We start from the raw sequence: 26,308 nt of genomic DNA, 5'->3' as shown, positions 1-26,308 counted from the left end.
GAGCTCTGGGCTTGAGCAAAAAGAAGCTCAGGGACAGTTCCCAGGCCCTGAGTTCAAGATCCAGGACCAGAAAAAGAAAGCCAAAATAAGTAAAGCGTATGCCCTTAATTAGTCAATAGAAATTCAACATGATTACGGAAATCACATAGCACATTTTTATGTCTCATATCTTTTTTATCCTTAAGTAGTTGTACATAGTTTCAATTGAGCCTATCAGTTTGTAAATACATGCTCAAAGTCACTCCTTCCATCATTCTCCCTCATCTCTCCCAATCTCACTCATCCCCTCAATTTACCTAGCTTCATTTTCACAGATGTATATTGAATTGTATCATTAAACTTTAATTGAGATGAAGATCTGGATTTACCATCTTTATAGGAATCTACAATTTGAAATTCCCAAGCAAAGAATCCAGGTAATTGGCTGTTCTTCTACACGCAGAGAAGTTATGGATCTACTCTCAAATTCAAAAACCATTTGCTAATCACCTGCCTGATGATTCCCAGAACTGCCTGGTCCTATGCAGGGTAAACTAAAGAAGCAAAGCTGTAGCCCCTGCCTCCCAGGGGTGTCTGTCCTATGAGGGACATAATGTGCAGTACCTGCGTCTTTCAGGCTGGCTGGCTAACCTCAGAACTCAGTTCTCACATTTGTATCTAAATACTATCATGGTAGTCTTTACAGCTCATAGGATTGTAGTGATTAAGAAACGTGATCACTGCAAAGCCAGAAGGCCCCAGAAAAGAACAAAGGCAGAAACCAGCACAGGGTCACTGAGCAGAAGGAACAAGCAGGAAACATTAAGGTTCATAAGCACTGAAGAAATCAGGAAACAGACTAAAGAAAAGTACAGCCTTTCAGTGTGTGCCAATGTCTACATCACAGCCACCCAGATGAGTGATGCAAAGGCCACCCATTTGTCAAGTAACTGGAAAAAGACCTGGCTTGCCTGGCAGGCTCAAATTCAAGTTTCTAAGACTTGAGAGGGAAAATTCTGATCGGAAAATTTCCATCTCCGATTGTGCTGAGGAAGCTTAAGAACTGAGTAAGTCTTGGCAGCAGAGCACCAATCGGATGATCAGACAGACTTCATTTTTACCACAGAGCAGAGTTCAGATCCTGGCAAGACCTTAGCAATTTTTTTTTAATCTCTGGCCTTGCAATGGGACTGGAGAAAGAATTAGAGATTAGTTTCTATAGGAGATGTCTTCTGGAAAGCCTAAACTGCTCCAATTCCTTCCGTTAGGGAGCAAGGACGAACCCTCTACTTCCTCTTTTTAAATGAGCACCATTGACTGATTTCAGGGAAAATGAGCCGTAGATTAACCCTAGTTAAGATTCTCATTCCTGTCCACCTTGCCTTCAAGACAGAAGTGGAAGGGATGAGAAGCAAACTGTGATAGAATTTCCCCAAATTTAGTATTTCTAGAAAACACTTTAGCACTGTAACTCTTTGGGAAGGTAACTGGGCTGCTAAGTAACCACCACAAGTATCTATACGTATACCCAACTGTCTGTCCATCCATCTATATATCATCCATCATCCATCATGCATTCATTCATTCATCCATCCATCCTCTAGTGTTCTGAATAGGTCATACATTGTGTATCAACTTTTAATACTTTATAAAATTAAATAATGGCCAGGGACTGATAGCTCATGCTTGTAATCCTATTCAGTAGGCAGAGATCTGAGGATCATGGTTCAAACTCAGCTGGGACAGGAAAGTCCGTGAGATCCTTACCTCCAACTAGCCACCAGAAAACTGAAAGTGGTGCTATGGCTCAAAGATAATGCTAGCCTTGAGCAAAAAAGCTCAGCAAGTGTCCAGGCCCTGAGTTCAAATCCCATGACTGAATGCCCCCCCCCCACAAAAAAAAGTTAAATAATGTCTCAGACAACCTACTATTCTTATGTTGGGCTTTCAAAAGAATTTAGAAGGAGAAACTTTCTAAATACCCAAGTCAAATAAATTAAAACTTGAAACTGACTTCCAACTGTCATCTACCAGAATGGTTGAACTGCAGACAGCCAATATAACTTTGAAAGTAAAGTCAAAACCCCTCACTAAGAGTACAATCTCAGACTTAAGTAGTAAGATTTGTATATTAAACCAGGGGATCCCTTTCTGGAGAAAACTAGAACTGTTTAGAACTCTTAAGATGGTGATAGGTAGAGTGTCTTATTTTTTGGCATTGTCTGACTTTCAATTGCATTCAGCAATACGTAATATTACTAGCAACAACAATCAACAGCTTTCAGAAATGTTACATTTATACCCCATGCGAGGTTAGCTCATTAAGCAACCACACTGGTTGTTATACTTGGTCAATCATTCTTTGAAGTTAGCTACTTAACAGTTTGGAAAAAAATTAACATTTCTGTGTCACCAGGTTCCATAAACTCACCTACCAATGATGCCCTGGAACCATGAAAGTAATTTTATCTAACATAGGAGGCCAGCTGAATCCCCAGGATCAAATTACTCACCCAAAAACAAAACGGCACAAGCTGAGAATTGAGCCTGCCTCCCCTCACACAGAAAGATTGAAAGCATCTGGAACTCTGAGAGGGACAAGGCTAGAGGAATCAAATTAAACTCAATGGTTCTGTCTTTGTGGATCATTTTCCTGAGTTCTGCTGAGGTGGACTGGAAATCTGTGACATTGCAAAATGGAGGCAGAATATAGGCCGAACAATGATGGAGAAGGAACATAGAAAGTACAGTTATTTCCTCGGTACAGCTGTCTCAGAAAGCAGTTTACTAACATCTTGAAATTTGCTCATATCATTTAACCTGGTGACCCATGCTTCTGAACAGTTGTAACAAATAGGTTAGGTGCTGTTGGCTTATGCCTATAATCCTATTTACTCAGGAGGCTGAGATCTGAGGATTGAAGTTCAAAGCTAGCCTGGGCAGAGAAGTCCCTGTGACACCCTTATCTCCATTTAATTACTCGAAAACTGAAAGTGGAGCTGTGACTCAAAGCTTTGAGCAAAAGATTTCAGGGGCAGTGCCTGAGTTTAAGCCCATAACCAATCAAAATGAACAACACAAAACCCTAAAGATATGATTTGAACTCATTCTTCTATAATGACTAAAGCAGAAACTGAAAATAAATAATATACACTTCTAGAGTGGCTGGTAAATTATGATTCAGCTATAGAAAGCTGTAGAGTGTGTTTCATTTGTTAGGCCAGAAGCAAACAAATTATTTTTATAAACAATTCTATCATTGAACCATTTGTATAGTGCAATCTCTCACACACGCAGGCAATACACATATAATACACACACACACACACACACTCTCTCTCTCTCTCTCACACACACACACACACACACACACACACACACACACACACACACACACAAACCCTGGAATAAAATGTTAAAACTGTTCATGTTAATTATATCTTGAGCTAGAGGTTAATTTGATTTTCTTTCTTAAGCTTTCTACTACAGTCTGAATATTCATCAGAGTGGATGCACTTTGTTCTCTCATGTCATCCTTACTTTCCTACTCAGTATTTTAAAAGATTTATGTTCATATCCATTCTCGTGTTTATGTCCTGTGTAACTTCCCAACAGAATATATAGCTTTATGACAGTAGGATCTCTCTCTGGTGATATTCTGAGTTATTCGTCTTTTGAGACAGTTGTCATCCTATGGAGCCTGGCACACAGCATCTTCTGCCTGTGTTGGTAAACTACTATGTGCCACAAGATGTGCCACCACACTAGGATCTTGAAAAGCACAGTGCCTAGTATATCATAAATATTTTAAGAATGACTGTTGTGTGAATAAACGGAAGGACTCTATCGAACATCTCCAGCTCATTTCCTCAACTAGCGTCCATTTTCCAGGCTTACCGTTGTCTCTAAACATCATACAACATTCCATTCTCCAATAGGGAAAGCCTCTCCAACCATTCTCTACATTTCAATGGCCCCACTTAACTGTTTCTGGCCTGCTAAGCTCACTTGTAGCACTTCCTTCGACCACTCACAATTTAGTATCTGTGTGTGTGTGTGTGTGTGTGTGTGTGTGTGTGTGTGTGTGTATGCCAGGTCTAGGGCTTGAACTCAGGGCCTGGGCACTGTCCTTGGGCTTTTACAAGGCTACTGTTCTATCACTTGAACCACAGCACCATTTTCAGCTTCGTCTGTATATGTCACTGAGGAATCGAATCCAGGGCTTTATGCATGCTAGGCAGGCACTCTACCACTAGGCCATACTTTTGCCTACAATTCACTATCTTTTGACCTTAATAAAGTAGAGCAAATTTGTCTTCCAGCTGCCACCTTATTTTGTAGATAAATTTTACTAGAACATAAGCATGCCCAGAATTACAATGGAAGAATTGAGTAGGTGGGAGAGAGATAAAGAACAAGTAGTTAGTTATCTGGCCCTCTTCAGGACAAGCTTTTCTGAAACAGAATATTCACATAAGCAAAAAAAGAGAGAATACCAAATGTTCATCCTATTAGATTATTCTAAGGGCATTATAGATTCCAAAGAAAATGTTCAGGAGCAGCATAGAATGGAAATTACTGTAATATACCTAAATTTGTCCTAAGACACACTGTGTCAGAGGTATCTACCTTTAGGTGCTGTGTCTGCTGTTGGCTGATGGTATATAGATCATACTACTTCCCTACACCTATGTTTTATCATAAATACAGTAGAAATTCAGGTCATCTTTCCCTCATTTCCTCAATAAATAAGTAATGAATGAGTGCTGTTTACCAGCACTGTACTAAGAGATAGATAAATAGTAGCAGCAAAGGCCTAAAAGTTTCACCGAATCCAGCTTCAATTATACATACCTTTCAGAATTGCTGTAATGAACATACCCACATACACACCCCTATATCATGGATATAGCATAGGATGGTAGTATAGTTAAAAAGGTACCACAGATAGACCCCCAAATACACAATAGAGTATATGTAGATAGATGATAGATAACAGATAAATGTTAGCCATAAATTGGCAGATAAATGATACGTATAGATATCAGTAATCTATTTCTATATTAGATTCAGAGTGTTTAACCCAATTGTGCCCTATGGAGAGCTGTATTAATATAGTAACTCTTCTCTTTCATATAAATACACTAGAATCTCGCATAACAGACCTCTAATTAGCTGGTTCTCGGAATGAAAACATACCTTGCATTTCCTCTAACATGGACCAATAGTATACTTTATAAATGGAGTCTATCAGCAGGCTCATATGCCCACTTATACTTCTGGCTAGCTGCATGTTTCCTGAGAATCAGTGTGTTTATCCCCAAGCCTCTTGGTGTTGTTACCTTTAGTGTCATGGGAGGTGATGGAAAGAGATGGTGTGAAAAGAGGAAAGGGACTATTTCATCTGAAAGTTGATGCTTCCAAAAGATGCCAAGCAACTACTAAATTAAATGTTGTAGACCCAACTGGAAGAGAAGTATAAAAATCTGTGGTAAGATTGCTTGTGGGGTATGTAATCCCTCATTCAATCTCAAGTAAATAAACACTGGGCATGATTTTTTTGATCATTTGGGGTGTTATTTGTGCAAGAAAAATTAACTCACCCACAATCATCAGATAAAGCATCTTTTATTCATTAGGCTTTGGATCAAAATTAATGACTACTGTTTAAAATATATATAGATATGTCAATATTCTTTGTTTTAACTGCTTCTAATGCACTGTCCACCACTGATCCCAAATACATGGATGAGAGGGAGTCTTTGGTGTTCACTGAATTCTCATGTTTAAGCTACAACATGCTTCTGCAGCCCTTATCATATTTTTGTTGCTGAGAAATATTCAACAAGATGGTCCAGTTGATCTAAGGCTGCAGAAGAAAAATTTGCCTGGGTTGGGCAAGATCCAGGCAGGCTTTGCCTCCCCCCACTAAGGCCACCTCAGAGGAGGCAGAGGAAAATACAGCACTGGCTCAGGCCACCAGGGTTAATTGAGAGAACAGTGTCACTCAGCCCATAGTCTAAAGAGTTCGGAACACCCCTCAGCCTATCCCATACAGTAAATGTTTATTGTGAGTTCTCTACTTCGTAACAGTGGATAGTCCTGAGGCTGTCCTGATTTCATAGAGGCTTTATGAGCCTCGGCTGGGGGTGGGGATAGGAGGGATGTGATTGTGCCTGTCAGATCCTGTCATGGAGAGCTGAGTCTCATGACTGGCACTGACTTCTCCCCTGTCAGCACAGCAAGACGAGCAGCACTCTGCTCAGCAGATGGTTATTTGTTCCACCAGCCACCTTTGCTTTATCCCCGCTTCCCTCCAGCCCAGGACCCTCTCCAGTATTCATGCTGCAAGGCAGCTCCTGCCAACAACTTTGCCAAATGGCTTCTCTCAAAGTCATGGGCTGCCCAGACAGCCTGGCTCCTCCATCTGCAGCAGCTTTTGGCAAAGAAATGGTGCCCTGGTTGGCTCCACCTCTTGGCTGCACCAGAGCTTTCTTGCCAGAAGTATGATCTGACCTTTCAGTATGTACAGTCAGACCTGGAATTCTGGGGCCCTTTAGAGCCTCTCTACCCGAGGTCCCCGAGTTCCACACCCAAGCCCAAGGTCATTGTCAGAACATACCAGAGTCGCCACAGACTACATATACAAACAAAGTATCCTAGATGTATGGAACTGGAAAAATCTACAGAGAGCATGTGTCTCCCCCACCATTTCCCATCTCCTTAGCAGATTAGGAAATGGAAGCTCAGAGAAAGCAAAAGTAACTCATTACAGTAGGCGGGACTGAGAATTCTGCCCAAGCCTTCTGATGTGCATTCTAAGTCACCACTTTCTCCTTGATCACTTTTGAACTCTTAGGCGAAAGTGAACCCTTTGTCTACATATTGACTTAAAAGAGTATTGCTTTTGAAAAGCAAATAGTCTTTCTTTTGTGTCAATAACATAACTTCAGTGTTATTTAATAGATTATATGTATTAATGGCTAATCACTATCGCATCTTTCTCCAATGAAAGCAATGGATAAGAACAGGTTTTCTATGGATTCTACATGTTCACCTCTATTGCTATCAGTCTTCTTTCCACAGTGATCCTGAATCATAAGAATTCAAGGTTCCTGAGTTATTGATGCCAAAGCCCTTAGTAGCCTTTTCAAAATAATCTGTGCTTTCAATGGGAGAGTTATATCTGAACTGACTTCCAGCCAGATGCTAGTATTCTCCTGGATAGGCAGAAGGAAATCTAGTAGGGAAGATGGCAAGTTGGATGAAAGAAAAGTCATCGTATCAGTGGAGATTGAGAGAAATAGCAAGTAATTCTGGCTTCGGTAACAAGGCCTCAGACACCCTCCACATTTCTGTGAAAGGAGGCATTTACTATCAAACAGCCACCTCTGTCCACTCCTGCTGTGATCCAGGCAGGGATAGGAACAACCATCACCCTGCAGAATGGGTATCAAGATGGCACAGTGAGACTCCCAGCTTGTGAACTGCTTTGCCAAGGGGATGAATAACACTGAAAAGGGTAATTTAAAATTCTACCTAGTGCTTATGACAGAGTAGAGGCAATCTATAGGGAAACACAAGCTAGAGGGACTGGCTTCCTTCCTTCCTGGTTACATGATAGGAAAGGCTGGAAAAAGGTGGATGTAGTAAATTCAGCAATACTGAGTGGACATCAAGGTGCTATCTCACCTGCCCTCAATGGATCCTCTCAAAGAGTAAGAGAGCAGCTACCCAGAGCCCAGCCTGTTCTGAGTTCCAATTGAACTATGCCATTTAAAACAAGTATGTTTTCAATACAGGTATGTTTATTACATTTCTCTGATTCTTTGTATTCGGGGAAAAAAATGGGGCTAATATGAGACCCTTCTTTCAGTTGTTGGCAGGAGATGAGATGAATATGAGAAATACCTTGGAAAATGCCTATAACACAGACATTATCACAATACCTCAGTTGCCTTCCCTCAGCTAAAAGGTCTAAGTTAGACCTTTCCTGTCTTAAATGCAAATGACAGAGTCTAGGAATGTCAGTCTACAGCTGTGCTCTTTTCATGGAAAATTACCAATATTTTGACAGGACAGGCCTAATATTATTCACCCCAGGTTCATCAGTACATTTCTGACCAGCACTCATAAAAGAGCTTGGGACTACCCCTTGGGATCTTGATTCTAATAATGAAGACTTGCTAGTGATTTTCAATGCACTCTGCTTATTATGTTGAGTAGCAGAACATTTCCCGTTTCCAGAAAGGTCATTTACAATAGTATAAGGCAGCTTCTTCCCACCTTCCATTTCAGGTTTCTGGGAGAGCTCAAAGACTCATCCATATGCATTGCAATACGAGGATCTAGTATTTGCATACAAATACCAACGCAACTTACAGAACCAGAGGTGGCTCTCCCTTCATCTGAGGACACAACCTCCTTTTATTTCTCCCTAGCCTTCCCAGAAACTTCATTTTAGAAACCATTGTCATGCACCTTAGTAGACTACTTCATCATAGCTTTCCATTTACTTGGTATGTGGGTTGGGGGAGGGGAGGGGATGAAACCAGTACTTCTTGCCTAGCAGCCTTCTAAGGCGCTGCAGCATTCACAGGACACGCCCATCTCAACTTTGAAGACCCTCTAAACTCAACTCCTCTGACACTGGATTCTTCCTATTTTACCGAATTGCTAAGAAATGGCCAACTGTCATTATCTGAGTGATTTTAGTCGTGGTTACCAAGACGCTTATGAAATACATTTTTGTTCCAATTTCTTTATGCTAAGCCCACATCAGTTCCTTTGTCATTGCTCATTCACTGCTTCCAATTTTGCTCTACAATGTTCTTTCCCTAAGCATCTCATTTATTCTCATAGTTTTAAAAGCCTTTAAGACACTGGTGATGTCCAGTCCTGATTTTATATGTCATTTCTAGGGCTTTCTTTTAAGCATCAGACCCAGATATGCAAATGCTTACTCTGGAGTGCTACTGTGAAGCCAGATGTCTCCCAGACATATTCAACTTCCAAAATCTGCTTTCTGCTTCCCTGACAAAGCCTCTCAGGCAGCCATTCTTATGAGAAAATCCTGGGATTCATACTTGACACAACCTTTTCCATTTATCCCCGACCTGTCACTTACAGTAAGTCTGTCACAGTTACAGCCTTTCTCTATAACATATCTCACATTCAGGCCGTTCTTTCTCTCCATCTTCACCACTACCACCATCCAAAGATATCAGCACTGCCAATTGGTTAGCTCCTCCACTTTCATTTCTCTTTATTTCATACTCCTCGGCCCTCTAATTTCACCTACACAGCAGCCAGACTAAGCTCTTAAAAAACAACCCAAAACCTTGCCATGTGCTGGTAACTCATGTCTGTAATCCTGACTACTCAGAAGGCTGTGGTTTGAGGATCATGGCTCAAAGCCAGCCTGGGTAGGAAAGTTTGTGAGATTTGTATCTCCAATTAAAAAGCTGGAAGTGGAGCTGTGATTCAAGTGGTAGAGTGCTAGCATTTTGGCAAACAAAGAAACAAACAAAATTCAGGGACAGTGCTCAGGCCCTGAGTTCAAGTCCGAGGACCAGCGTGAATACACACACACACACACACACACACACACACACACACGCAGAATTTCTGATCACATTTTTTTCTCTGATCAAAAATTTGTAATGGCTTTCGATCTATCTTTGGATAAATCCCAAATTCCTTGTGGTCAATGAGGTTCAACATAATTTATTCCCTAAATATTTCTGTGTCTTTTCACCCCAATATTATAAAAAATTTCAAGCAGTCTGCAATTTACTGAGGCAAAGGGGTTTTACACCTGTAATCCCAGCTACTAGATAAGTGGGAATTGGGAGAAGAGTTGAAGGCCAGATTGGGAAAAATATTATTTTGCTCCCTATCTCAAGCCAAAAAAGAAAAAAAAATTAGGAGGATTAAAGTCCAAGCCAGCCCTACAAAAACTCTGAGTCTACCTTAAAAATAGAACAGAAAGGGTGGGGGAATGTCTCAAGTGGTAGAGCCTCTGTCTACCAAGCAGAAGACCCTGAGTTCAAACCCTAATATCCCAGAAAATAGTGAATATCTATAGATCACTTGGAATTTTCCTGCTAAAATTTTATACTTGGATTATCATATTTCTATCATTTATCTATCACTGTCTTAATCCTTCTGCATTAAACGACAGGTTCTAATCTCCTTTGATTCCTTCCCCTCCCCCAATAATCACCTTTCCATTCTCTGAATCTATGACTTTTTGTATCTGTTGACCATTTTCTATCTAAAATTTCTTAATCTCGTCTTACTTTAGAAATGCTGTTTGAATTCTCACCTTAAATTATGGCCTGAGATTCTTTCTCTGAAACTTGATCTAAACTAGACCTGCTTTTCATATTCTTTGTATATTCTCAAGGCACATGTGCCTTGCCTGAATATCACACAACACAATGGGTAGCTATTTATTTACTTGCAAAATTATTTGCCTAATGTCTCTACTTTCCCTGCTAGATGGAAAGCTTCCTGAAAACAGAGACCAGCGTCCTATTGGAATGTATACAGGATAGGCTTAGTAAGGACTCTGAAGAAAGATGGAACTTATTTGTGACCAAGCAGAATTAGCAAGTACATTAAGGAAATTACTGAATGACAAGATCCATCACTAGTGACTAAGTAAAAGGAGATTGGTAGTAGGTTTTCAGTGACCACTCCTCTACTTTCAATGTCCCTTCCCCTCAAGGCCATCTCAGGCAAGAAGGAAGGAAAAAGGGCATGCTTAGTATGTAACACAGCTCAAGTGATTGCGTTAGGAATTCCAGTAGTTACCTTTTTTGGTTTTGAATTTTGTCGAGATATGCTCCCAACCTATTTTTGTTTAATCTTGAATTTTATTTTATATAATTAATAGTATCTTGCCTAGGCTGGCCTGGAACTCTCATCTTCAGGCCCACAGGCTCCCACAGCTGGGATTATAGGCAAGCTATACTACACTGGCTTTGGAGTCTGATTTATATTAGATAGTATCCCTAGAGGTTTCTCCATTCTTCTCAAGACACAGATTCTACTGCTGTTTCCATTTTATAGCCAAAAGAATAGAACAGAATAGTTATTTTAAAACACCACATTTCTGTGACTATTCTGTGTCTCTACTTGACAGTGTTAAGATTAACCTAGAAAATGACTCTGTTATGGAGAGAAGGTTTTAGGAAGCTCTTACAGAAACCTAAAAAGACAGAGGGAAAATATCCATAGAGAGATGGGAGAAAATCCTTGCCTAGGAATCCTTGAGCCTCTTGTCTCAGAAGGCCAGTGGAATTATCGAGGTGGTAGTTTGTAGTCATTCCAGGGCTCCATATATAGCCCTATAGACATTTGTCAATTTGAATTTGGAAGAATTCAACTCCAGTCACACTTAAAACCTTTGTGATCGTTCTGGTAAAAGCAGACAGCTAAAAGAGGACCAAGCAGCACAGAACTTCATAGAAGCACATGGGCTTCAAACAGTCTTGAGTCTGAAGATTACATTATCACTGCATGGTGACCTTGGTAAATTATTAACATCTCCTGACCTGTGTTACATCAGTTAGCACCCCCACTTAACAGGGTTTGGATAGCAATGTTACAATAGACAAGGCTAGCACAAAGCTTGGAAAATTGAAGATGCCAAAGGTGTTAACTTTAGGGAAGGAAAAATGATAGGGAAAGGTGGAGGGAGGCAATAAGTTGAATGTTCAAAATGTAAAATAAAACAGTCATTGGGGGTGGGGGGGAGGGAAATGGGGACCAAGACATGAAAAAGGGTATCAATGTATGTGAATTAATGCACCTCCTATCTGGCAAATATAATGTAACCCTTCTATTAATTACAATAAACATATATGAAAAAAACAGTCATTGGAATTGTCTTAATGTCTTTAAGCAAATGTGCAGCCAGCATTTTTTTTTTAAAGAAAAGGAGAAAGAGGAGGAAGGAGAGAAATGCTTAGGGTAAACATGCCTGCAGCTAGCACTTACAATGCAAATTGAGCTTAGAGTCCTTCACACTAACTACACAGCAAAACCCTTTCAGCTTTAAATAGCATACTGCAGTGTGAAATGATCTGAGCAAGGGGAAGAAAAAAAAAATAGAGACAAATGTGAAGGAGAATTTGAAAAAAAAAATCCAGCCTGCTGTATCTGTACAGGTAGAAGTATTCAAGGAAAGAGAGAGAGGGGGGGAGAGAGGGGGGGGAGAGGGAGAGAAAGAGACTGTTCACAGGAGTATCTGGATCTGGAGCTTGCCAACGGTATGGAAGCATTTCCTCAGGTGTTCATCTGAGGGGTGGTGATTATCACCTCACCTTACTGGCTAGGATGGATGTGCCCTGGTAGAAATAGATCCAGACCACAGAATTTGTTCTGCCCATTTTCTGGTATTTACACAGTGAGTTCTATTTGTTTTCCCCCTTGGCCATACCTTTACCAGGATTAAAGAAAGATCTGAGAGGCTAATTATTTTTTTACATATCAGAAAAGCGCATAAAGCGATAAAATAAGAATAAGTGTAGTACTTGGAAGTAATACAGAATTTTAAAAACTTTAACTGATTTCTTACTCTGAGCCTTAATACTTCTTAGGCAACCTATGTCTACAGCTTGAGCCACACACCTCCAGCTCTTGATTTTTTTTTTCTTTTCCTTTCTTTTATCCTTCAAATGAACCACTTGTCAATTTATGGGTACAGTGACACCTGATCAATGTCATCCCTCCATAAATGATACTCCTATGACTTGGCCCCATTTGGCCATCTTCTCAGCTTAGTAAGTGTCCTTTGCCTGGATAACATAATATAAAAGCAAACCTGAAGGCGGTAAGTTCTCTTGCTTTATGATCATAAACAGATTTTCCCCAAAGCCAACACTCTCAAGGCCAATTTCTCCAGTGGGTGTCATCTGCACACACAGGGTTAGTCATAGCTATTTGGTCCCTGACTCGGTGACAAAGCACAAAGACTGAAGAGGAACCTCTGACAATTGAATTACAAATAAACATGCATTCAGCAAGCAAGGTACTCACTATGAGCTTTATGTCAGAAAAAGCTCCCTCCCCCAAGCTCCTGGGAGGCCAGAGCTGGCAATTTTGCTTCATCTAACACCAGGGACATCTTAAACTTCATGCTCTTTAGTAACGAGGATGAATAGCACTGAGTGTTCCTCCTATCCCAAACTTCCAGATCTATTTACAGAAGATGCCACCTTTAGTCCCAGATTGTGATGTCTTTTTAAATATTCTCTAGAGCTTGAACTTTTCCCCTCCCCCATCACACCTCTGCAATAGCCTATTGATTTGATTAGATGTTAAACCAATTTTCACCTTTGAGTGTAAGAACAAGCATCCTGTGTGCTTTGTACCATTTTCTTAATCTGTCCCCCCACCTTTTCACACCTATTTTCTCCTGAGGATACAGCTCTGTCTACGATCATGCAAGACTTTCTATGTGCGGCCAAGGCTCAAGGCCTTGCAGGTAGAATGGGAAGCAAAAATGCAAAAGTTTTCTCATTTGAATAAAATGTCTGTAGTCACAGCACACACACACACACACACACACACACACACACACACACACACACACCTGCTGACTTTTCTTTCCCTGCCTGCCTGCCTGCACAGCACTTCTGCTAATATCAGAACAAGCTGGTGGAGAGGGATGACAATTGCATCTCTTGGCAAAGCTCAGCTTGCTGAACCCTCTCGCTTTCTGCTGGCTGTTGATTCAGCAGAAACTACTGCTGCAGAATTCATAATGGGGATTTTTTAAAAGGCCCCACCGATCGCGTAGCTCTCCCCACGTGTCAGCCCCGTTCACTCGCCGCTGGAGCACCATTTCCCCAGCTACCTCTTTTTCCATTTCATTCTTTTCTTTAAAAAAAAAAAAATTCTTGTGCATTGACTTGCAGGGGAGGGTGGGGGAGAGGCTGTAGGAGGGGCTCGTCCTTTTTTTTTTTTTGCCAAGGGCCTTTTGGGGGTTTGTCTGAGCAAGTGACCTGGAGGCCAGAGAGCTAGAGAGACGAAGCCATGCCCTCCCGGCGACGACCACCGAGGAGACACCACACCGCTGCGCCCGGGGAGGGCCCGGCGGGACCCCTCCCTTCTGGGAGCAGCGTCTCGGGGCGGGGGTGGGGGGAGAGGATGAGGGCGATTTGCCTTCTCGGGGGTCATCTGTCCAGCAAGGAGCCGCGCCCTGAAAAGCCTAATCCCAGTCCCCGGGGCGCCGCGGGTCCACCTGCTGCTGAAGGGCAGGGCTGGCCCCGGCGGAGTCCGGCGGGATGTGCGGCGCCCGGGCAGCCGCCCTGCGAACCGAGCCCGGGTCCCCGCCCCAGCCCCAGGGCCCTGGCCGAGACCGGGCCACCGAGCCCGGAACGGCCCGGAGCGAGCGCAAAAAGCCCAGCGATCCGCAACTTGCAACCCGGCCCCCAGCGGCGGAATGCGGCCGGGCTGGCGGCGTTACCTTCGGTCGCATAGCTGTGGTCGCGCAGGAAACTGTTGTTGATTTTGCGGGTATCAATGTCCTCCTCCATTGACAGCAGGCTTACTTGCGTGGGAACCAGAAGCCGGTAGACAAGTATCCATGATCCCTCCCCGCAGCCAGTCTCACAGGAGAGGGGGGCAGGGGAGCCGGTGGGACTGCACCATGGTCCGAGCCTGAGGAGGAGACGGGGAGGCGGAGAGAGAGAAAAATCAAAATAAAAAACCCGGCCAGGGGAGCTGTCACCTCCTCCGCTCGGGCTCTCCGAGGCTGCGGCGGCTCCGCCCGCGCCGCTCACACTTCAGCTCCAATTCCCAGCGACGATGCTGCTGCGCCTGCCCGCGCCGCCCCGCGCCGCCTCCGGGTGCCGAGCTGCGCGGTGGCCCCCGAGGGGTCGGGTCCCGCCCGTCCGCCCGCCGGGGGGAGGCGCTCACACGCCGGGCGGCTGGAGATGCCCAACAGGTTCCTTTTCGCTGGCAGCCGCTCCGAAGGGCAAGCGGCAGCCGCCGAAGAAGAGGAGGAGGAAGAGGAGGAGGAGGAGATAATAATAATAATAATAATAATAATAATAATAATAACCAGCAAAATCAAATCAGATCGAGATCCTCCTGCCTCCCTCCCCCTGGGAGATCCGGCAGCCGCGACAAAATGGTGCCTTTCCGCACGCAAGCTGCAGTGGCGAGACGGCAAGGGACGCGATCCAAGCTGGCCTGGCGTGGGGTGAGGGTGCGGGGTCCCGCGAGAGGGCGGCGCCGGCGCACTGGGGGCTGGGGACGCCGGCGGGGAGCGGGGCCGGGCGCTGCGGCTGGCGCCAGCGCACTCGCCCTCGCCCGCACGCGCGCACTCGCCGGCTGCCGCCGCCGCCGCCGCTCGCGCCGCAGGAGCTGGATGGAGGAGGCGGCTGGCGCATTCAAGGCGAGGCTCCTCCCAGCCGCGTCAGCAGCCCGGGGACTCGGCCCCTCGGCCCTCCGCCGCCGCCCCGGGCACGGGCTGCGGCAGTGGCGCGCACGCGGCCGCCAGCGAGCATCTGGGCGGCGATGGAGCTAGCGTGCCCGGGGCTGGAGACGGACGCCGGGGCGGCCCTCCACCCAGCCCCGGAGGCTCGAGCGCCTTCCCCAGCATACCTGCCCCGCATTCGGGCTCACGGGGCGGGGGGCGGCGGACAGGTTCCTCTGGGACAGGCTGGAGGTGCACACTGGAGTCTCCGCGGCTCAGCCCCCACAGGACGCACGGGGTTCTCTGGGTGATGGGGAAGGGCGCGGCCTGGAGCTGCTCCACGCCTGGGGAAGGCTGCCCGCGTCCTGGCCCTCGGTGGAAGGAAGATGGGGGAGGGCGATGGCCCATTTCACCATGGCGGTCACAGACAGTTCCCAGAGGGCACACATCTCACCGGAGGAAGCCGAGTTCAACCAAGCTTTCAAGGTCTGCTCAGGCCGACGCACGCACAGGGCTGAGCTGGCCTGGAATGGCATCCCATCCCATCCGTATTCTGAAGAGGTGCCCTCTCCTCAGCCCTGAGAACTTCGTGCTGAACCAACAGCTGCAGACCCTTGGTTCTTTTTCTTTCTTTCTTTTTGCTTGTGCAGGAACGCCTTTATCTTGATCTCCATAAGGAAGGCACATGGAAGCACACGAGAGCCCTGGGCCCACAGAGAACTCCTGCCACCCTGAGGGACTTTCAAGGAGCCAATTAATGCAGTTTTTTTTTAAAGGCTTGTCTTCTTCAACTATCAGGAAAAATACAGACTTCCTTCTCTCCCCCACCCCCCACCCACATTTCCCTAAATTGCAACTCCTGCATTTGAAAGAAAATGAGATCATTATTGTTATGAATCAACCAAAATCATTTAATGGCTAGAAAAAAACAATTTGGGGTGGCCGAGGGAGAAGAAAGAAACATCCCTCTTGTCGAAGGTGTTCATTTCAGTGGGTGTCACTGTAACATCAGCGGAAAGTCTTGCTCAGTTAAGCTTCACAAGTCTAGCTGGATGAGCCCAGAGGGACCTGGAAGTTAATTATATACATACAATGCTTCGGCTAACACAATTTAGGAAGTATTTGAAGATCAAAAAAATGGGAAAAACAAGTCTTTAATGGAGGTTGGGAATTGCCATTAGATTGCCAGGAAGAATTAGATGCATCTGACAGGTGGAAAATGGCATTTGTCTCTATGTTCATAAAGCGACTGCAATTCCTAGGGTAAAGAGAGTAGAGGTATTTCTTGATGTAATTTTGGAGTGAAAATTCGACTTCTCAGCTTTCAGTTTTCATCTGGCAGTCAAGTTGAACACTTTGTATGACCAAAATCTACATGTGAAATTTAAGATCAAGACCAGGGCGAGCTGAGTCATTAATCCATTAGTATTCTGTGTCCTCGGCTCTTCTGTATGATGATCTTTGTGCATCACTGAAGCTTCAAAACTTCATCATCTGTAGGTTCACAGCCCAGTTTCCCTTGGAAACTGGCATGTGACCTAAGGGGAAAGAAGAGCAAAATCCAAGCTCATTTCTTTGAGTGTCAGAATGATATGAAGATAGGGCGTCTTCAGTTGGAGCAGTCCTGGGTTATGACAGCAGGCCTTGGGATAGGATGGCAAAGTCTCCCCCTTGTTTCCCGAGGCTGGACTGGAACAGAGGCTTGTGATGAATCAAGTAGGCTTGGTGTTCACTGGCCAAGCTGAGCTGCAGGAATTTTCCACTGTCACCAATGGCAGAAATGTCCTCTCCATAAATCCATAGTGTAGTGCTACTAAATTTTCCCTTTCTCATTTCTCCCCAAATTCCTCCTCCATTTATTTAAAACACACACACACACACACACACACAAAGTTCTGAGAAGCCAAATGAGATAGATTTTCTTTCATGAAGTGGCCTTCATTGTTTCTCTGCTATGATTACTTTTTTTTTTCCCCCTTTGGAGCAATGAGTTCCTCCAACTGAAACCAAGATTTCTGTCATTGGCTGTGTGCTATAATATTAAAGTCAAATTGTGTAATGCTGGTATGATAAGGAGTCACATGGACCAATCCTCAGAGGTCTTACTGATATGTTCTTCCAATGCATCAAGTTTTTCCCAATACATCTGGCACTGTCTCATACTATTCCCAGTGTCCTTTCATCCTATTTTAGGCATTCTTTGACCTCTCCATGTCCACGGTCCTACCTCTACTACTGATTTCCGTTCCCACAATGTTTTACAATCCTTTTCATGTTCTATTTTTTTTTTTACAATGCTTGTTGACTTGTCACTGTTAAAGACTTTCATCATATTCTCAATAATAAGAGTTTGCCACTTAGATGCTTAATTGTGTTTGTTGAATGGAAGTACATGGCTGTTGAGTGGAATAGGTTGCTGAGTTTCTTTGGCAAGATGTTTTAGTTTTATGCCTTTATTCTCAGTAAAATTTATGCAAAATTTATCTATTGTGAGCCTGGAATTTTCTAGCTTATAACTCCTACTCTTTTTTTTGAGAGAGAGAATCTTGATCTTTTAATGGATGAAAGTCAATAGGCAAAATTTAGACAAATCAAAAAATAAGCAGAAAAGATCAAATAATCCACTTAATAAATGGTCAAGTGAATTAAACAGACAATTCTCAAAGAAATACAAATGGATAACAAATATCATAGCCCTAAATGAAATGCCAATCAAAACTATACTAATATTCTACTCACCCTAAGAAAACGAGCAAGAACTGAAACAAATATACAACAAAAAGGAATCTATTTAAAAAAATTAGCTTCAATTGGAGCTTTCTTTTCTTTTTTCCCCCCTTACACCCTACATTCCACGTCATGAAGGAGAAAACATTTTCTGTTTTTAATTTTATAATCTCTTCCTTTCATAATCCTTTATCATTGATCAGTTGTAAAAGGAGGTTTCATTTTGACATGTTTATATAAGTATACAATGTAATTTGGTCAAAGTCATCCCCTCTGTTACTCCCTCACTGTTGCCACAACTCCTACTCGTATGGAAATAATTCTCGTATTCATTACAGTGTGTATGTCAAAAAGTTTACTTAACTCCCAATATATGCCAGGATTGTTCTAGATGCTGTGCATATAGCTAATACAAAATGAGTACTTTCCTTCACAGAGGTTAAATTCTATCATCTAGTCTGAAGAACTTGAGTTTTCTTAGCGAAGCAAGACATGCATCATAAAATAGCAGATTATTGCATAATGTTAAGATATCAGACAAAGCTGATTTCCTACCACTCATGATTGTGTTCTCAATCAAGGTACAAGCTCTCTCTCAGGCATAGGTTTTCTTATGTATATATTAGAGAGGATAACATCTGTTTCATAAAGTTGCTGGGAGGATTAAATGAGATAGTGCATGGCGAAAATATGTTGCTGTTACTTTGTTTACTTTTCTTGCCATCAATCTAACCAAATAAAATTCAACCCATATGCTCAGACCCTATGTCAGACAATACTAAGAAACTATAGAAATTTGGCAATGCAGTTGATATATAGTTTGCTCAGCTCTTATGGAATTTACAGTTTATGTAAAGGGGGCCACAGGCTACAAAGGGTACAGCAGAAGACACTGAATGGCTGACCTAATTCAGGCTGGTGCTTTACACAGAAAGAGCCAATTACAAATACGTGGCCTTCTTAAGGTACCCAATTCATCATGACAGCATGTACATGCATTCTTTTCCTATCACCCTCGTCATGAACCTCCTCCCCCAACATTCACCAGCTGCCCCTCCCCCCCAGTTAGGCTCATCCTGTCCAATTAGCACATTCAACATCTAGAATTTTATTCAAACCTTTGACCTGAGACAGTCTTGAGATTCTTAATATAGGCTTTAGGAGTCAGACAGTTCTGGTTTATGTCCCAGCTCATTTAAAGAGTATATTTTTTTTCTTGACCTTTGGAAAATAATTTTCTCCTCACTGGGTCACTGTATTTGTAAAACAGAAGAGAACAAAGGCAACTACTTTACAGGATTGTGGGGTGGCTTCAGAAACAATGTAAAGGAAGTGCTTCCTCCAGGCTTGGCTCAGAGCCAGACTTCACTGAAAAGAAGTTTCTTTCTCCCACCAGTGCTTCATGGAAATCTCATGCCCAGAGAACTGGAGGGATGCATTGCAAATCAATCATCCATGTGTGCGGAAGTGACCTAGAAACCTGAGCGTTACAACCTATCCACATCTTAATGAGCAAACAGACATTGCATACATGAGAAGTTACCATCAGGCAAGCAGTCCTTTGTAAACCATGAGGAGCTGTGCAAATGGGAGGAATGAAAGTTTGTTCTCCATTGGTTTTCATCTTACCTGTCAGTAGATCTAGCCTCATTTCCCCAGTGAGGAATCATGAAAGTCCTTGGAGTCATCCCTGGTCACAACTACACAGCCTCCCTCTGAGCCAGGTCATGTGCTGACTATGCAGAAGAGGACCTCTCAAATTGCTAGCACGTTTGCCATTCTTTCTTGCACATGCTATATACAACATGGAATGCCAGAATACAAGTGATCCTTTGACATGGCATTTAACTTAGGGTAAAACAAGAAACAAAAAATGAAACTAAACCTCTTTGCCTTCATGGTGGTATACCAATTTTAGATTTTGCCTTCTGATAGATTTTTATGGGAAATGGTCCTCCTCCATTTGCAATACAGCAAAACCTAGATACATAAGGACCTCTAGGATATAGAAACAAAAGCCATATAATGAGTGATCGTTGTCCTTAATGTACTATGTTATTTCTTATCTCTTTTGCTGTCCCTTGGTTATCTCATATTGTTACAGTATTTCACTTTGTTATCTGATATATTGGATATATGCACATTTGGTTATTTGAAATTGGATAGGGAAGGGGGGAAAACAAGATGAGGGTGGCGGTAGTAGGGAGGGAAATGGGGACCAAGACATGAGAAAGGGTATCAATGTATATGAAGTAATGCACCTTCCATCTGGCGAATGTAATATAACCCTTCTATTAATTACAATAAAAATATATGGAAAAAAGGTCCTCCTCTTGAGTATTCAGGTATTAAAATTTTAGGTTAAGAAGGTGGTGTGTTGATGGTTGAGAGCTGGTTTTGCATATCATGCTAGTCTTCCACTTTCAGGGATACCTCAAAATCTGCCATGAAAAATATTTCCCGTGGAAAAAGTAAGTTTTTTAAAAAAATTTATAGAAATCAAGCTGTTTTTAAATTTGAGAGCTATGATTTAAACATATACAACCACACTAGTAGAAACACATCATCTAATAATGTCTTTCCACTTGTCCCTATCAGCTATGCAAAGTCCCTTCATTGAGTCCATTCTAGAACATTCTATCAGCCAACCAAACTGCTGCCATAATATTAAGTAACTCTGAAAAAAAAATCCTACCTTTCTCATGAAGATTTGCCATATTCATGAGAGGAAATCTGATGCTTTATTCCCTTCCAGGCTGGTTATGAAATGGTCATGGCAGGCTTGTGAACCACTGTTCCCACAAGACCTGATAATGTAAGGAATGCTAGGCCATCCCCACTCTCAAGGATTTGTTCTTCTCTATGTTCAGGCTTTCTTGTCAGCTTACTCTTGCCCTTGCTTTGCCTAAATGCAAAAATATCCATTGTATAGATTTCCTTGGTAGCTCTTCCACTTGGGTAGTTTGGGGTACAGATGCAGTGAGAGGGAAGGTAAACAGCATTGGGTATTTTTAATGTGGGTGATTTTTGGAATTTCTCTAAGGCTGTCCTTCCAGATGTAGTTTTAATTTGCATTATGTATCTGAGGTATGAGTGATAATTTCCAAAACCAGGTTAGCAATACTCAGAGGCACCATCGTGTACAGGATTATATTATGGAATATAAGACTGAAAACAATGTACCTTGAGAAGTAGCTTCCAGCATGCTTCTCCTCCTCCCCCCCACATTTTGTCAGTCATTTATTTTCAGTCACCTAAAAGGCATCACAGAAAAGCTCCATCCCCTTATACATTATTCCATTTGCTTTAACTGTGATATGTCTGCACACAAAAGTCAAAGGCTGAAGTTGATCTAGAAATGGCCTGCAAGTCTACTTTCTTGTAAAGAGTTGGGCTACAAAACTCCCCTAAAGCAGAAGCAATTCCCAAAGATACTGCCCCTCCCCCAGGGCTTAGGATCTAAAGGAACCAGTGAATGGCACATACCATCGGTCAAGCATGGCTGAAATAGAACCTGTGTTCCAATTTGGTAGGTCCTGTAAAGCTAAGAGAAGCTAGTGTCTGTGCTGAACACATTAACATAATCCTTAACTGCACCTCCTACTTTGTACATTTCCTAAAAGATGTGGTTGTGACAGTTTACAAGTTTACTTCTGCCTGGAACTGCTTTTTCCTGTCAAATCCTGAGCAGTAATATTTTAATGAATTCCTTATAAAAGCACCAGCCATGCCTGCATTTTTCTCATTGCCAGTATTGTTAATAATCATCTAGAATACTGTAAGAAAGGTAAGAAAGTAGCTTCCAAAAGCCAAGGTTTGCTTTTTTTTTTTTTTTCCCATCCTGGGGCTTGAACTCAGGGCCTCGGCACTGTCCTTGAACTTGAACTTTCTCAAGGTTAGCACTCTACCATTTGAGCCACAACACCTTCTGGCTTTTTCTTTGTCTGTCATACCAAGGAATAAAACCCAGGGCTTTATGCATACCAGGCAAACAATCTACCACTAGGCCAAACTCCTGGCCCCAAAGCCAAGGCTTTTGTTGTTGTTGTTGTTGTTAAAATAACAAGAGAAAACAAAGCACATTATATAATTTATTCAAACAAACCAATTGTGGAGAGAGAAGGTGAATGTAGTCATAATATTCAATGCACATGAGGAAAATGCAACCAGTTAACTTGAGGAATGGTTGAGTCAGGGAAAGATGGAGGACAATGAGTCATCACATTGAACAAGATGGCTGATATACATAAACTAATCTAGTGAAGTAGAGCCCCTCTATACAACACTTAAAGATAATTAAAAGAAATAATCATTGATATGGACAAAAACATATCCATAAGGTGATTTCCTTATTTCCTCATTGTCTCTCTTCCTGCCTTTCTGTCTCCTTTAAATAAACACTTTCATATCAGAAATAAGATTCATTTTTTTTTAAATACACCGAAGCATTGTCCACACAAATTTTGATTGAGCATAGTGACAATATATTAACAAATCAGTGGCATTTTCTTTCTTGGTCAATAAGCAAAAGTTGATCTCCCCCACCCAGAATGTTAAACAAAATCAATTGCAACTCAAAATGTGAACATGAACCTTTTAAAGATGTTATGGCAAAAATTTGGAAGACAGGTTTTTGGAAGAATCTGACAACTGTTATTTCATTTTGACACCCTTGGTCACCCAAGGGGTCCAGTGATGGCTAAATCTCTGTAAGGTTATTTCTCAGAGCACCATAAATAGTCATGAAAAAAATCCAAGGGTCTTACAATATAAGCAATTAGGCAAATTTTGGCACAAAAGTTTCCCTTTTGGATGATTCTCACATATTGGGAAGTTATAAATTATTCTAATGAACTATCATTACATTGATGTTGTAATAATAGGTAACAATTGTTAAGTATTTGTTATGTGGGAGATACTGTACCAAGGACTTACTTGCATTATCTCTTTGAATCCTAAGAACAGCTTTTAGGATAAGCACTATAATCATCTCTATTTTACTGAAGAGTTAAATAATACACCCAAAAGCAAAAAAAAAAAAAAAGAGTGATTCTGAATCATGATCTGCCTATATAAAGACCATTTGCTTTACCACTATATGTTAGGAGTGTGTGTGTGTGTGTGTGTGTGTGTGTGTGTGTGTGTATACTCACACACATACACATTGGGCATGGATTGAAATAACAAGAAAATTACTCTGAAGTCTTTCTCCAGACCACTCATCGATTATTTATATTTGTCCCATCAGAGAGATGAATATGCTATTAGTTACAAATTACTACAGTTAGTTGGTAAAGAGCTTGCCTAGCAAACACAAGGCCTAAAGTTCAAACCCCAATGCCATCAAAAGAAAAATAGATTGATAGATGTAAATATCACTACTATTGTGTCAGTAAGTATGTGGGAAAATATTGCTTGGTAGATTATATAACAGTACAGCTTGACAATTTCTCACAATACTGAATTATTACCATATGATCCAATAATTTCATTTCTTCTTATAAAGTCAAGAGAATTAAAGATGCATGTACCTAAATGTCCACAGCAGTATGATTCACAATAGTTAAAAAGTTGAAACATCTGGGCCCTGGTCACTCATAACTTTGATCCTGGCTACTCAGGAGGCTGAGATGTGAGAATCACAGTTTGAAGCCAGCCTAAATAGATAAATCTCAGAGACTCTGAACTCCAGTTTACCAGCCAAAAGCTGATAGTGGAGGTATGGCTCAAGTAGAAGCAAGCCAGACTTGACTAGTTGAGCATAAAAAGCAGAAAGTGTAAGGTCTGAAGTTCAAACTCCAGTGCTGGCAGTAACACACACACACACACACACACATACACACACACACACACACACAATTAAAACAACCCAAATATCCATCAACTGATAAATATATACACAGTCTATGTGTCAACAATGGAATATATGTAGCTACAAAAAGTAATAAATACTGACATGTGCTACAGTACACCTGAAACTTAACATTACTATGCTAAATAAATAAAGCAGGCACATAGACGATGCCCTGTTTTCACTCCATTTATATGAATTCTCAAAACAGGTAGACATAGATCTAGACACACAAGGATTAGTGGCTCACAATTGTTGTATTAACTACTCAGGAGGCTGAGATCTGAGGACTGCAGTTTGAAGCCAGCCATGGCAGGAAAATCTGTGAGACTCTAATCTCCAATTAAATATCAAAAATGCCAGAAGTGGTGCTATAGCCCTTTGTCTTGAGCACAAAAATGTGGGGCAGTATCTAGGTCCCAAGTTAGAGCCACAGGACGAGTACACACACACAAAAGATATTTCTAAACTTAGGGGTGATAGGTAGTTACAGAATTCTATACTATATGCCATTGAATTTTATACTTTTGAAAAGATAAATTTTATGGCATTTGAATTCTGTTTCTGTAATTAAGATTTTTTTTTAAAAGTTATTGCTGTCATAAGCCACTGTTACCCCTGAGGAGTGTGTTGTATCCTCCAGGCTTAACTCATGCAGAGAAACTTAAAAGTAATGGCAAAGACAGTTGTTCAGAGTATGTTCAAAATATTATAAAACAAAGGTGATGCCAATTTGGGGTTAAAATATGCATCTGGTGGTGTTCATTATTTTGTCAAAAAAGTATAGATCATATTTCGCTTTGTAGAAAGAAAGTAAAACAATCTCAATGTCATGAAGTATACTTTATAGGATGAGAACATGCATTAACAAGATCAAATCATTTGCTTCAATCCAGGATGTAGGGAGACACTGATTTAAAAAGAATGCACACATAATCAGAATGCATTAACTGCTCTGAGCCATGGAAACACAAGGCAAGCAATCTTTTTCAGTGTAAATTTTATAGGTGTCATATACATGAAGTTAAAAAAAGAATGAAATTTATTCTAATAAATTTTTATTATAATGTATAAAGGGGTTAGCTATATTCTCCAGATAGTAGGTGTATTATTTCTCACACATTGATGCCCCTTCTCATGTTTTTGTCCCCATTTCTCTCCTCTCACCCCCTCCCAATCATCTTGTTTCCCCTGCTTCCCTTTCCTATTTTAAATGAACAAATAAACATATATACAATATTCCAGGCAACAAAGTCAGATACTGTAACAATATTTATCTTGTGTGGTTGTTGTTCTTAATGTGCTGTTATTTCTCTTCTGTTTTGTTGCCCTTTGGTTAATCTAATAATTGTTTTTAAATCTCTAAATATGTTTAGCTCAAATATACCAAATTATTGTAATTTTGATATATAGTCAGTACAAAATCACAATACTATGTCAACTTTTTTCCCCCATAGTACAGCTTTGAAATCTGATGTTTTACATTTAGAGACATCTGAAAACCAGCTACTTGGATGGGCACAATAGTCATACAAGAGCTTTATGGCTGATATAGGGACTGTCTCCCAAATTTCATTCCACTCACCAACATAGTCTTGCAAAAAAGAACATCTCAATCAACTGAGGACCTGAAGCAGAAAGTGATTCCACAAGCAAGTTAAGCAACACTCATTTGATGAACCTCAAAATGATTTCAGGTCATACAAACTGAACATGAAAATAGAGACATTTTCTTATACAGAAGAAAAAAGTTGAATCCAATTTGCTTTTCCTCCTAACACTAAGAAATGTAATGGGAAAAATAACAATGATCCAGATTCTAACAGTACTAAGATGCTCTCTTGTAGCCCACTGTAAGATGTAATATTCAGTCACTCTGGAATAGCAATCACTCTAATAGATTGACTGTTTCATTTAACACGTATGGCTTCATTTTCAGCTAGGGGAAGAAGTCAAATAGCCAGATGTCATAGTCAACAAAAAGTTTTCACTGCTGGATACCTGGACTCTATTATGGCCATATTATATATCAAAGTAGATACAGTTAAAGGTCCAGGTCCAGGCATCTAGCTGAGAAGCATCAGTAATCTTTCAGATTTGGCTAAGGAGTAGTGTATTCTGTGGCCAGAGGCTCTGGAGATTAGTTTCTGAGGGAATTATGGAATGAGACTGCATTGCCTTTAAGACATCTGTGTAGACAGTGTTTACTGTTGAGCACCCACTCTCTTGTTCCTAATGTACTCTCTTCCCGGATTCCTGGCCAAAACTCTTTGATTCACGTCTTCCCGTGATCATTTGCTGGCTGTTTCTAATGCCTG

General features: G+C 41.7%; 1 protein-coding gene across 5 annotated transcripts in view; it reads right to left on the bottom strand.

The window, feature by feature from the left end:
* Window positions 1–26,308, bottom strand: part of Ppp2r2b (protein phosphatase 2 regulatory subunit Bbeta) — a 419,132-nt gene that overhangs the window by 257,644 nt on the left and 135,180 nt on the right. For 2 of the 5 annotated variants that reach the window (XM_090331274.1, XM_090331276.1), the window contains exon 2: window positions 14,459–14,652. The exons of 2 other annotated variants lie outside the window; for them this stretch is intronic. In XM_090331274.1, the coding sequence (XP_090187400.1) occupies window positions 14,459–14,652 (194 nt within the window). Of the gene's footprint in view, window positions 1–14,458; window positions 14,653–15,055; window positions 15,137–26,308 lie in introns of those variants that run through there. One more of the 5 variants, XM_090331278.1, reaches the window with a different exon arrangement.

This window comes from Megascapheus bottae, chromosome 4 (genome assembly GCF_031878675.1).
Source record: "Megascapheus bottae isolate mThoBot1 chromosome 4, mThoBot2.hap1, whole genome shotgun sequence".
NCBI lineage: Eukaryota > Metazoa > Chordata > Mammalia > Rodentia > Geomyidae > Megascapheus > Megascapheus bottae.
The sequence above is the reverse complement of the archived record's forward strand: the minus strand, read 5'-3'. Positions and strand labels throughout refer to the sequence as shown.